Here is a 13,120-nt window from a genome sequence, read left to right on the forward strand (position 1 = left end):
GTGTTATGTCATAAACGTTTATGACTTGTTTATGACAAGTTCATGACAGTGTCATGTCACTGTTATGTCAATACTGTCAAGTAAAGTGTAACCGAAAGATATATTTATATATTATAAATAAATATAAATATATTTGTGGTTATCAGGTAAGGGATCGAGTTTTGCTGGAGCCTGACGGGCTGTGAGTCATGAAGGGCACTTATTTGGATGTGCAGTTGAAATGGTATTTTGCACTTCAGAAACATGATCGAGCTGTTCTAAAATGGCAGAATAATCCATATGTGCATGATATTTCCATAACCGCGATATGGCCTCTGAACACCAAAAAGACCAAAGAGCTCATTGTGGACTTCAGAAAGTCTAAAGCTGGCGCACGCACCACCCTTCTCATCAACAGGACTGAGGTGGAGCGTGTCACCAGCTTCAAGTTCCTGGGTGTCCATATCTCTTAGGACCTCTCTTGGACCCTCAACACCTCTACCCTGATCAAGAAGGCTCACCAGTGTCTTTTCTTCCTGATGCTTGCGTAAGGCGCGTAGCATCATCAAAGATTGTTCTCACCCCAACCACAGACTGTTCTCCCCACTACACTCTGCGAGGTGTTACAGGTCTCTCCGCACTCGAACCAGCAGGTTCAGAGGAAGCTTCTTTCCTGTGGCTGTCACCTTACTGATCTGTAACTCTGCATCCCGATGACAACCAATCAACTAAGCCCACAAATCCCCACCCCACCCCCCAGCCTAATGCCTCCTTCCCTGTGCCTGTTGAGGTGTCCACGACAGGGACAACAAGGAGGCGGAATGACAATTTGCCTACCCTATCCCACCCATAGTGTTCTATTTATTTACAAATGTACATACTGTTTACACTTATACATAGCATTCATTATTCTACTGTCCATCCTCTGCTGTATCTGCACTGCAATGGGACTGTTACCACACTGCACATAGCTGTACAAATCTGTCTATATGGTTCATACTGAATATCCATATTTATTCTGTTTTTCTCTTAACATATTATGTTAATACACTGCATTTATCTATATTATTCTTACTTATATTGTTACTGCTACTACATTGCACATATCTGAACATGTTGTTCATACATTGTTCATATCACATAGCCATATATATTCTGCTCTTATAAAGTAACTGCTAATACACTGCACATATTTATATCTAATTTATATTACTCTAAACCACCTTCTGTAAACAAACTGCATACTACTGTTTACACTGCACTATGTTTATTGTCCTGCCTATGCAACAACTGTCTATACTTTGTATATCACATTGCACACATTTCTGCTTTTTTGCACTTCTGGTTAGACGCAAACTGAATTTTGTTGGGTTTGTACTTGTATTCTGCACAATGACAATAAAGTTGAATCTAATATAATCTAATCTAAAATAGCCTACACATTTCATGATGACGGCAATGCATTGGTGACAGACATTCAGAAATAGCCCCGCAGCAATCTAAGATGACACTTTTTTGAAATATCATTCATGATATATTGTCAAATGTTGTGGGAAGATTACATAGCTTAACTGCATGTTTCTTTCGTCCCAGCTAGGAGGAACGAATGAAACAAAACGTGCATTTGACTTTTTCTTCAATAACTCCTGAAAGGTTTTGTTCAGAGCTGAAAATACAACTGTGTTTGACAGAGGAGAGGTGTAAGTTGCTAGTGACACAATATTAGCTTTCAGTATGGCACAATGTCTTTGTAAGTGATCTTTAATTGAAAAGTGTTTCATTTGTCCCTGTTCTCCCTATCAAAAACACTGTTGCTAGAAGCTAGACATTTGGATTACACTATCGCATCTGTGGTACAAGATATTGACACCGCAATAACTTTTTAAAAAGACCAGAAAACAATGTTAAGGCATGTGTGGAGAAGAAGGATGGTTTGGGTGTTCTTCCTACAGGATTCATGCACGGTAGCCTAAACTATTCCATTGCTCTGATTGATTAGGTCAATTGAGCGTAGAGGCATTTCCCCCTGTATTGGTTGAAACACGCCCTATAAACACGTCCCAATGGAGCAGTATCAGACTCTAATTCTGACTAGAATTGAGTATGACAACGTCAGACTACAATCACTTTAACATAGAAAATCTGCATATTTTCAACACAATACGCTCATTTGAACTTTTAGTCTAATGGTATTTAGTCTAATGGTATATTTTAATTCAACAAAGGTTAATTCTGTTGGTAGTATTCCTGACTAAATGTAAAATTCTGCACATCACTTACTTTGAGATACAACATTTATTTAAAAATAGGACCTTCAGAGGAAATTGGTGGTGTATGATGTTCTTCCCAAGACCTTAATTGTCTGACATGTTTAGTTGCCTTGGAAAACCATTGTTACTGTATGTGATCTGCTCCAACAATGCTAAGAGTTTTCCATGTTGTATTTCACCTCCAGTGAATATCTCCAATGTGAGAGCAGAAGCTGATCAGAATGAGCTGGTGGAGTTCAACAGTTCTGTCACTCTCACATGCTCCGCCTCTGGCACCTTGCCCTCATTTCGATGGTTTAACGGGAGTACTAATGTCACAGGAAGTGACAGAGTTCTGCTTGGATACAGTAACCTCACTATATTGAATGTGACTAGATATGATGATGGACCATTCAAGTGTGAAGCTTCAAATATGTTCAGTGACCACATGAGCTCTGATGTCTATCTGACAATTCATTGTAAGTGTAGAATTCATTGAGATGCAATACAGGGCCCTCCACATTTATTGGCCCTGGTGAAGTTGAGTAAAAAGAAATACCTCATAAAGAAATATATATTTTTAGCAAAAATACATTATGACATTTGAGCAAATATGGCCAAATGCAAGCTTACCAAATTTCAAAATCATAGCTGAAGCGGTTCTTGGGATAAAAAGATATATAAATTGCAGCTCCCCCTACAAATTCCACAGAACTTGACATGCATCCAGATTTTCTCTTAGTGTTATTTATAGCGAGTTATTCTGCAAGAATTGCTTGGCTTCAGGGGACGCTGTGTGCGGAGTGGCAACATATCAACCATGTGGGGCTCCATGCATGTGCCCCGTGCCCCATGAATCATTGATGGAGAATTGTTAGGAAAAATAAGTACTCGTCTGAAAATGCCCATATTTAAAGGGGTGGTTCAGGATTTTGGACATAGGACCTCATTTCCAAGTAAGCAAGTGTGATATTTATCAGTGGAGACCGTTTTCAACACGTTTCATCCAGTCGTTCTAATTGCAGAGTTCGCAGGTGCTAGGCTAGCGCAAGTCAACGGTATGTGCTAGCCTGCCACTAAAAACAGTCTTACCTACTCCACCTACCCTCCCGTGCTGCTCCCGTGCAATTGAAACTCTCCTAAACGCGCATCTCGTCTGTGATTTGCTGAACTGTTTGTTATGTTTTTATGGGCTAGGTTTGCCCAGGTTGTTATTGTTGGCCTTTTTGGAGCCTGGGCTGTCCACAGAGATCGCGTTTTTTACAGTGATTCAGGACACAGACAGTTAGCGGTTGGTTAGGGGATGTTTGCAGTAAGTGACATAAAATGTTTTAGCCTAAAAAACATGTGGCATCGCTTAGAGCACCTTTAATGAAGATATCCAGGGGTCTTTATGCCTCGACTAAGTTGATGTTGCCTATAAACAACAATTCATTTTCATAGAAACAACAAGGTCACAAAGACATAATATATTTCATACCTGTGTTGCAGCATATATCCTAGCTGCCTAGCTAGGCTTACAATAAGCAGCAGTAGGCTTACAATGGGCAGCCGTAGCCTACTGGTTAGCGCTTCGGACTTGGGTTGCCAGTTCGAACCCTGACCAGTAGGATCGGCTGAAGTGCCCTTGAGCAAGGCAACCCCTCACTGCTCCCCGAGCGCCGCTGTAGCAGGCAGCTCACTGCATCAGGATTAGTGTGTGCTTCACCTCACTGTGTGTTCACTGTGTGCGGGGTGTGTGTTTCACTAATTCACAGATTGGGATAAATGCAGAGACCAAATTTCCCTCACTGGATCAAAAAGAGTATATATACTTAGGCTACTTATATAATAAAATGCAATGTCCAGAAATGCTAGCGGTTGGCTTGTCGGCTACCTGAAGTTTGAGTGTTTAAACTAACATTTACAGTGGTCTATTTGGTGGTGTATTGGCCATGCCTAAGTTCGTTTGTCATATAAACCACAATCCTTGTTAATACAATGTAACAATGTTCATCTAGAAAGTGTTTAATCACATCAAGATGGTCCTCATTTGCATAAAGTTAAATTTCGCTCTCATTTCGCCCAATCAGGGCGAATTTCACCTCCATTCAACCTCAATGATAGCGATGCAACATTTTGCTGTGTGGAAACCTACCATTACAGTTAAAACAAGTACTGTAGTCCCAATCAACTAAAACTGTGACAAACTTGCCTGGACAAGGACCTATTATCTTGCAGCCAGGGACAGTGCAGAGTAAGAGATGGTAACATTTCATAAGGACCACCACTGCATAACTTGTCATTTAATTACAAATGTAAAAGGCTGGAGCAAATGCTATTGCCTGGAATAGTGTTCTGTGGTCAGATAAAATGAAAATGCAGCTTTTTGGCACATGCATACACATACACGATTCCTGGGTCACCGAAACACTCGGGAACATAAAACTTGGCGGGCATGTAGCCTTACAAGACTTGTACGGACAATAAGCCTTTTGGTCCCCAGGGGCCACTCCCCCGCCCCCCCACCCCTCACGCTGGGCCCACCGAAACCTGAAAAATGACTAAATAACTACCTGAACTGTTGCACCCAAGATGACAAAACTTTTTTTCCAAAGCCCACATCAACCTAGCCCACAACCACTCATTTGTGATGTGCACCCAAAATATGCTGGTTTAATCGCCCCTATCTCTGATTGAGATGTTCTGAACTGCACCAAATGTCATGTATATGATTACCCTGACAGCATCTGGGGGTATGTAAGTTTCATGTATATGATTACCCTGACAGCATCTGGGGGTATGTAAGTTTCATGTATATGATTACCCTGACAGCATCTGGGGGTATGTAAGTTTCATGTATATGATTACCCTGACAGCATCTGGGGGTATGTAAGTTTCATGTATATGATTACCCTGACAGCATCTGGGGGTATGTAAGTTTCATGTATATGATTACCCTGACAGCATCATGTATATGATTACCCTGACAGCATCTGGGGGTATGTAAGTTTCATGTATATGATTACCCTGACAGCATCTGGGGTATGTAAGTTTCATGTATATGATTGACAGCCCCTGACAGCATCTGACAGCATCTGGGGGTATGTATGTAAGTTTCATGTATATGATTACCCTGACAGCATCTGGGGGTATGTAAGTTTCATGTATATGATTACCCTGACAGCATCTGGGGGTATGTAAGTTTCATGTATATGATTACCCTGACAGCATCTGGGGGTATGTAAGTTTCATGGATTCCGTTCATGGGGGGGCCATACAATAAATTAATTTCATGTATATGTACATCTGGGGGTATGTGACTGCATATGATTACCCTGACAGCATCTGGGGGTATCATGGCCTGTAGATGGTGGTGTTGAGTGAAGGGTTGCCGGTAGAGGATGATGTTGATATGTACTTTCTACTGAGATGAAAGGCACAACACACATAAACACACGCACGCAGGCACACGCACCCATAAAGACACACGCACACACACATAAACACACACAGGCACTCACACACATACAGGCATGCACACACACACACACACACACACACACACACACACAGAAACACAAGGCAAGGCAAGTTCATTTATATAGCACTTTTCATACACAGGGGTAATTCAATGTGCTTTACATAAACCAAAGATAGCATATATACATGCACACACGTGCACGCACACACACAAATAAAAACACACACACACACACAGAGAAATAAACACACACGCACATACACCCCATTAGCCCCCCCTCCCCAAAAATTGAACGTAACCCCATGCAGAGACACACATAGCAAATACATAGAGTGGCCATGAGACGCAAGGGTGTGTTGATGGGGAGGGAGCCTTTTAGTCAGGAGAAATCAAGCGCAGACAGTGACAATGAAAGTGGGTGATGAAAAAATATATGATTTTATTTTAACCGAATCCAAAACCTGAGTGAAAATATATACAAAAGTAAAAATAAAGTAGAGAAAAATATCTCTTTAAAGGAGCAGACTAGACAAATAACTTAAAACAAGCAAAAGAAAAACAGTAAGTCGCACACCCAACTGGAGAAAACACTGCAAATAAACCCGGCAGCTCACAGCAACTGCCACACAGCACATTACCTGCATACAAGAAAAAGAAGAGCCCCCTTAGCACTCCCAACACTGGGATTTAAATACTCAGGTGCTCAGCCAATTAACCAATCACAAGGCTCTTCTAAGGATACCCAATTAACCCCACTAATGGGGAAACAAGGGGAACTCGCCCCACTGTGCAACATGCACAACTCAAAGCAAAGTAAGCTGACATACATAGAAAAGTAACATACAGACAAAGACATAACAGAACCCATGTGCACCTGTGGGCTATACTACGAATCTCGATTAGTGGGTTAGCGAGGTATGTTGCACTCAAAGCCAGGGTATGCTGTGACACGAAAGTGGCTCTGTTTCAGCGTCGCTGTATCACCATGGTGTCTTATGCTGTCAACCAAACCTGGTCGGGAGCAGGTTATGTGCTAAGTTATAGCTCAAATCGTGTAAAACTACCGCCCACTGACCAATCAATTATCTTGAAAAATGAAGTTCTCGCGTGTAGGATTTTGTCATATATCTTACAGGTGGAGCTCCGCCTCTACAAACATTTTGGATCTCAAATGCGCTTTAATAGTGTGCATGCAAATATGCAACTATGGACGTGCATACCATACAACATCTGAAGACAATCTATTTATTTGATGTTATAGGCTAGACACTAAAAATGACCGCAGTGTAGATTACGCTATTGCTCATAAATGCGGAAGTAATTGCTTTTTAATATAGGCAGTCTTGTGCGTCTCCACGTTTGACGATTGGCCAACATCATCCCAACACCGAGAACGCGCACAGAAAGCCTGGTTTGACAAATATATCACGGAACTGCTATCGTAGTATCACTTAACTTATACCCCTGAGTCAAGGCTTTGTGTAGCCTGGATATGTCTAGATAGCCTAGATATGTCTAACCAGTGCTTCGGCACTGGTTACTGTCAAAAGTATACAATAATAAAGCAAGGGCAAGCAAACAATAAGCACAAAAGGCAAAATGACCAAATATAATTAAATGAATTATGCGATGTGGATCACAGTGTCACAGGTGTGTTCTCCATTTGAGGAACATAATCGATTACATTATCAAATTTATCATGACGTGTTAATAATAATAATAATAATAATAATAATAATAATAATAATAATAATAATAAGCTTTATTTGTATAGCACCTTTCATACACAGAATGCAGCTCAAAGTGCTTTACATTTGGAGCAGGTGATACGATAATAAAGTCAGTCAGTTATTATCAATCACTTTCACTTTTCTTCATTGCTGTGGCCGTTTATGATCCAATCAGCAACATATCAGAAATAGAGAAAATAACATGTAACACAGTTATAGAGAAGAGTCAGTCATTCCCCTTTGTTGCTGTGGCCGTTTATGATCCAATCAGCAACATATCAAAATTATTATACGGCCCCAGCTGTGGCGCAACTGGCTGGGGCACCTGCACCGTACGCCGGCAACCGGGTTCAATTCCCGCCCCGTGGTCCTTTCTGGATCCCACCCCTGCTCTCTCCCATTCACTTCCTGTCACTCTCCACTGTCCTATAATTAAAGGCATAAAAAGCCCAAAAAAATATACTAAAAAAAAGAAATACTATTAATCATATATAAAGGCTTTGCTAACAAATGCCTAGGCTAACAAATGCTTAGGCCCCGTTGATGCGGACTCCAAGCATCCAGCCTTAGCATGTTCTTAGCATATGGATAGGATATATACTCTTTTGAGTACCCGTGAGGGAAATTTGGTCTCTGCGTTTATCTCAATCCGTGAATTAGTGAAACACACTCAGCACACAGTGAACACACAGTGAGGTGAAGCACACACTAATCCCGGCACAGTGAGCTGCCTGCAACAACAGCGGCGCTCAGGGAGCAGTTAGGTGCCTTGCTCAAGGGCACTTCAGCCGTGCCTACTGGTCGGGGTTCAAACCGGCAACCCTCCAGTTACAAGTCTGAAGCGCTAACCAGTAGGCCACGGCTGCCCCAATGTCGCAATTATTTGACTTTATACACAGACATTCAAGACTGGCAGCCTTAACCCTTTACCCCCCACAAGCACGCCATATGGCAACTGTGGCAAGGAAAACTCCCATATTCCAGGAAGAAACCTTGAGCAGAACCTGACTTAATAGGGGGAGCCCATCTGCTTCTGGCTGGCTGCGCCCTCCAATGGCAGCAGATGTAGAATAATCTGAAAAAGTAGTCTACAGGATAAGATGAGTTAACTAAAGGCTTTCTTATACAGGTATGTTTTCAGATCTTTTTTTAAAAATATTATTATTATATTAATATCATAAACACTTACGGTACTCATGTCATGTAAGTAAAGACTATGCTAAGTGTTCTCTCATTGAGGCCTGTAATAAGGAAAATGCGATTCCGGTTTGTAAAATGTACCCCCAAAAAAAAAAAAAAAAAAATGAATCCCCCCTATATACTGAAGGCAAGAATTTGGACAGAATGTGCAGGCAGTCATATTTAGTACTGCTATATGGTATATCTAGTTTTTCTAACTAAAAGCTGGCCTCAGCAGCTTTTTGAATAGGTTTTAAGTTAGAAACCTTTAGTGTGATTTAGAAGAAATCTGTGCTTCATTTAATAAAAAAAAAAGAAAAAAACGTCAGAATAAATGAATTTGCTTTAATCCCTTTAAAATGCAAATCCATGAGTAATAGGTTGCACACAGGTCATATTTAATAACAATAACTTGTTACTGACTGCATTATTATTGTTGTTAGGATCCTCTGTGCTTTCATGTCCATCAAACAAATCTCACGCATGCTCAAAGCTGCATGAATGACATAAACAATGCTAGAAGTGGATTTAGGTATAGCTTAAGGCAGTGGTCCCCAAACTACGGCCCGCCACCTCATTTTGGGTCATGTTTCTGGGACTTTTTAGGATAATTATTTCTATTTTTATTCACTCATTCACAGAGTTCTCATCAGGTGAGTGAAAGTTAGAATGGTGGTCATTTCAGATGTTTTTGCCAGCACTTCATAAAACTCTCATAGTTTGAGAACTTTAAATTAATTGCTTGTTCACAACTTGAGCTGTGTATGCAAAGACACAGAGTTCAGAGTTCACACATTTTTGAATAAAATACTTTTGGGAATGCTTTTGGGAAAAGTCTTTTTATTCATATTATTTCATTTGAGCTACATTTTACACTGATATGACATGATGGCAACATAAACACAGCTAACAATGGTATTAAATTACAGTAGCCTATGATTAAATGTAATGGAACATTCAACTAAGGTACACTGCTGTTCACAGCACTAAGCTATTTATGGTTACTGATATACTTCGAGCCTCTGGCCCTCTCTTAGAGCCAGGCATAGTGAGCTGGCCCTCGGAAGAAAAAGTTTGGGGACCACTGCCAACATAGGAGAGAAGTCTAGTAAAGTAAACATCTTTTGTTTAGGTAGGCTATACCTTTAGAGTCGTAACATGTTGAAAGACAACGTTATTGGGAAAACTGACCCTGGACGATTTTGAGAGATTCCATTGGAATGGACTCAAATCCAAATAAAAAAGCTGTTTTATTGACAAAGAGATTATTAACAAAGTATTAAATACAGGGGTGCCAATAATTGTAGCACATGTGTGTTGTTCAAAATATGTATTTCTTTATGAGGTATTTCTCAGACTAAATTTGCTTCCCTCCCTGGTTGGATTTTTACTCACCTCTTTCTTTGTAAAATGTCCAACTTTAATAATGTATTTATTGAACAATTATTGATAGATTTTGTTGAATGCACACATGCTTGTTGGCCGAAACACTTTGCTTTTCACTGGGAGTTTTTTTGTTTATATTAGTGCTAAGAGTGACTAACATTTAAAGCTAATTAAAGCACACAATTAGCTTACAAAACACTGAAAACATTCCGAGCCGATGAGATTTGTTTTGAGGCGCAAGTTGTCACTTAATCCACAGGTTGACTATGGTAGTCCTTCTATACAATATTTTTTCTATCCCAGTGCACTTGTTCAAGCAATTTTGTAACTGCTGTTGTTACAGTGGTCATGTCAGTCTCCCAAAACTTTATTAGAACCTATTACAGTTTATTGGCATTCACTTATGCCTCAGGTACTCATGTGCTGTTGACAGTTGCAATCCACATGATGCAAAATGTGCTCCTGTCATCACCAAAACAGAACCATCAAATTGCAAGACTATGGTCAGAATAGCCATACTTGTTTTTTGACATAATAAGCATATAGTTGGCACCGTTGACAACTGAGTTATCATGCCATTAATACATGTTGTAGTATAAACCCTAAGACTTCATTACTGTGGCTAACGATAATTACATACAAGTAATACAAATCGGCCTTTACCCATCAAAAGAATAAACAGTCTCGCAAATGAAACAAAAATCACTCCCAGTGAACAAAATGTGCAGGCAACTGTAAATGTAGGCACCATATTATAATGATAATGAAATGTAATGTGCTATTAAACTATTGTATTTTACTATTGTACAGATGGCCCAGATAGTGCTGTATTTTCAGTGACACCTGATGCCTCGAACTACAGTTCAGGCTCTGACATCACCCTGTCCTGCTCCTCTGAGTCCAAACCTGCTGCCCGGTTCCAGTGGGCACTGAATGGAACCTTTCTGGGTAGAGAGGGAAAAGAAATCGTACTGGAGAACGTTCAGACCAGTCAGAGTGGAGCCTACAGCTGCTGGGCATATAATAGTAAAACCCAGAGGTATAAAACATCATCACCAACAACCATCACTGTGATAGGTAAGGAAGTTATTCAACTGATATTTTAGAAAGAGGCAATTCAATTCCATTCAATTCAATTCAATTCAATTCAACTTTATTTCGCCATGTATACAGATATTAGGAATTTGATTTGGTCTTCTCCATGCAGGCAACACAAAGTAAACAGAAAGACAAAAACAAAGACAAAAACACAATACAAGGACAAACAAAACCATTATGAGCAATAAATTAATAGGAATGTAGATAGTGCAGTGTTAAATAAAAATAAAGTGCAATGGAGTCCAAGTTTAAGAGTTATTTAAGAGGGCTATTGCTTGGGGGGAAAACTGTGGTGGAAGTGTGATGTTTTAGGCAAAATAGAGGAGAGAATATTAAACAGACTATTGGCAGGATGAGAGCGGTCGGCCGCAATCTTCACAGCTCTGTTAATGGACCTGGAGCTGTGCAGGTCCATGATGGGGGGCAGGGGGCAGCCGATGATCCGCTCTGCTGCCCGGACGACTCTTTGTAACCTGGCCTTTGCGTGGGCTGACGCAGAGGCAAACCAGACCGTGAGGGAGGATGTTAGCACACTCTCAGTGGCTGTTCTGTAAAATTGTACCATGATGGGGGGACTGACCTGTAGTCCTTTCAGGTGGCGGAGGAAAAACAGGCGATGCTGGCCTTTCTTCACTAGTTGGGAGATGTTATTGTCCCATTTGGTTGTGCCCAGGAACTTAAAGTGCTTTACCACAGTAACGGATGAGTTGTTAAAGGAATACGCCACCCCTAGCTGAAATTGGGTCACTCCCCGCAGTCCCTAGAGTTGGAGGAGTGAGCCAAAGCATTCTATAGCCGACCCAGCCATTGTCCTAATATAGAAACGGCCCGGTTAGCTTTAGCTTAGCGTAGTCGCTGTAATCCGACGATTCCAGCTAGCATGTCATGTCAAGTGAAATCAAATAACTCAAGATTTTATATAATTATTTCTCGTAACCTGTACATTCACATCGAGTACAAATATCAATGCAAATTAACACGAAGGGATTTACTAGACCAATTTAGATTTGGAACTATTTTCGGGCATAGCACCGGCAAAGCACCGCTGCAAAAATGCTGCGTACGCCACTTCTCACACTCACGTCCGGATGTACGAAGACTGACTTGAACGTGAGAATGTGCGGTCCTCCACCGTACACACATGTGGCGTATGCACATTTCCAATGTGTATCGTCAGTTGGCGACACTTAGAGGCAATACAGCGCAACAACATTAGTTGATCGCGAGTCTAGGCCTTTATTTGCACAGTATATTGTGAAACGTGGGTTATTAAAAATGATAACACTTCGAAAGTAGGCCTATGTTTCTATAATGTCAATGTTTCTATACATGCAACATGCTCAAATTCTACTAAGTTATGCAACAACCGATCTATAATGACAACTGTAGACTTAGAGGATAGGAATTAAAGGGGAATGTGAAACCTATAGCCTACACATAGATAGAATAGATAGGCTGACTAATAAGCGCGGATATAAGCTACTTCCCTTAGTGTGATTGACTGCATAGGATACTTTGACTTTCCTCGAGTAAGCATTCGCATTATTGTTGTCACACTTGTGTGCAAATATAGGGATATGATCCAGAAATCGTTATGTTGTGGCGATGTGGCCTGGATCAACTCCACCTCGAGTGTGCGATGCGTGGTAGCCTACTTGGACACGATTGATATAATGTTTTTTTTTTAATTAATGCAGTTGTGTTGTAATGGTTCAAATGCATCAAACCCAGTTATGTGAACCCTGTCACCTACTTGCAGACTGACCAATAAATCTGCCACGGTCTCTGACCCTTTAGCTAGCCACTGCTACGCTCTGCCACTACTGTTTTTTTGTTATTAATTACAGATGATAAAGACGTAAGATTCTTGCCATTTCGTCGGATAAACACTTCTACCTCGCATTCGCTGGAGATAAACTTTTTTTTTTAATTAATTTGATGATTTCAATTATTAAACTTTGGAGCAGGTTCAAGTATGAATGGATCCACAAATGAGTTTTCATTGTTATTAATATTGCGGGATAGACCATTTTGTC

General features: G+C 40.6%; 1 protein-coding gene across 2 annotated transcripts in view; it reads left to right on the forward strand.

Annotated features, from left to right (window-relative positions):
* The window catches only part of LOC125306553 (carcinoembryonic antigen-related cell adhesion molecule 6-like), a 57,492-nt gene that overhangs the window by 10,858 nt on the left and 33,514 nt on the right, over positions 1 to 13,120 (forward strand). For both annotated transcript variants that reach the window (XM_048261973.1, XM_048261974.1), the window contains exons 3-4: positions 2,435 to 2,707; positions 10,797 to 11,063. In XM_048261973.1, the coding sequence (XP_048117930.1) occupies positions 2,435 to 2,707; positions 10,797 to 11,063 (540 nt within the window). The remainder of the gene's footprint in view (positions 1 to 2,434; positions 2,708 to 10,796; positions 11,064 to 13,120) is intronic.

The sequence above is a fragment of the Alosa alosa genome, chromosome 13 (genome assembly GCF_017589495.1).
Source record: "Alosa alosa isolate M-15738 ecotype Scorff River chromosome 13, AALO_Geno_1.1, whole genome shotgun sequence".
Taxonomy (NCBI): Eukaryota; Metazoa; Chordata; class Actinopteri; order Clupeiformes; family Clupeidae; genus Alosa; species Alosa alosa.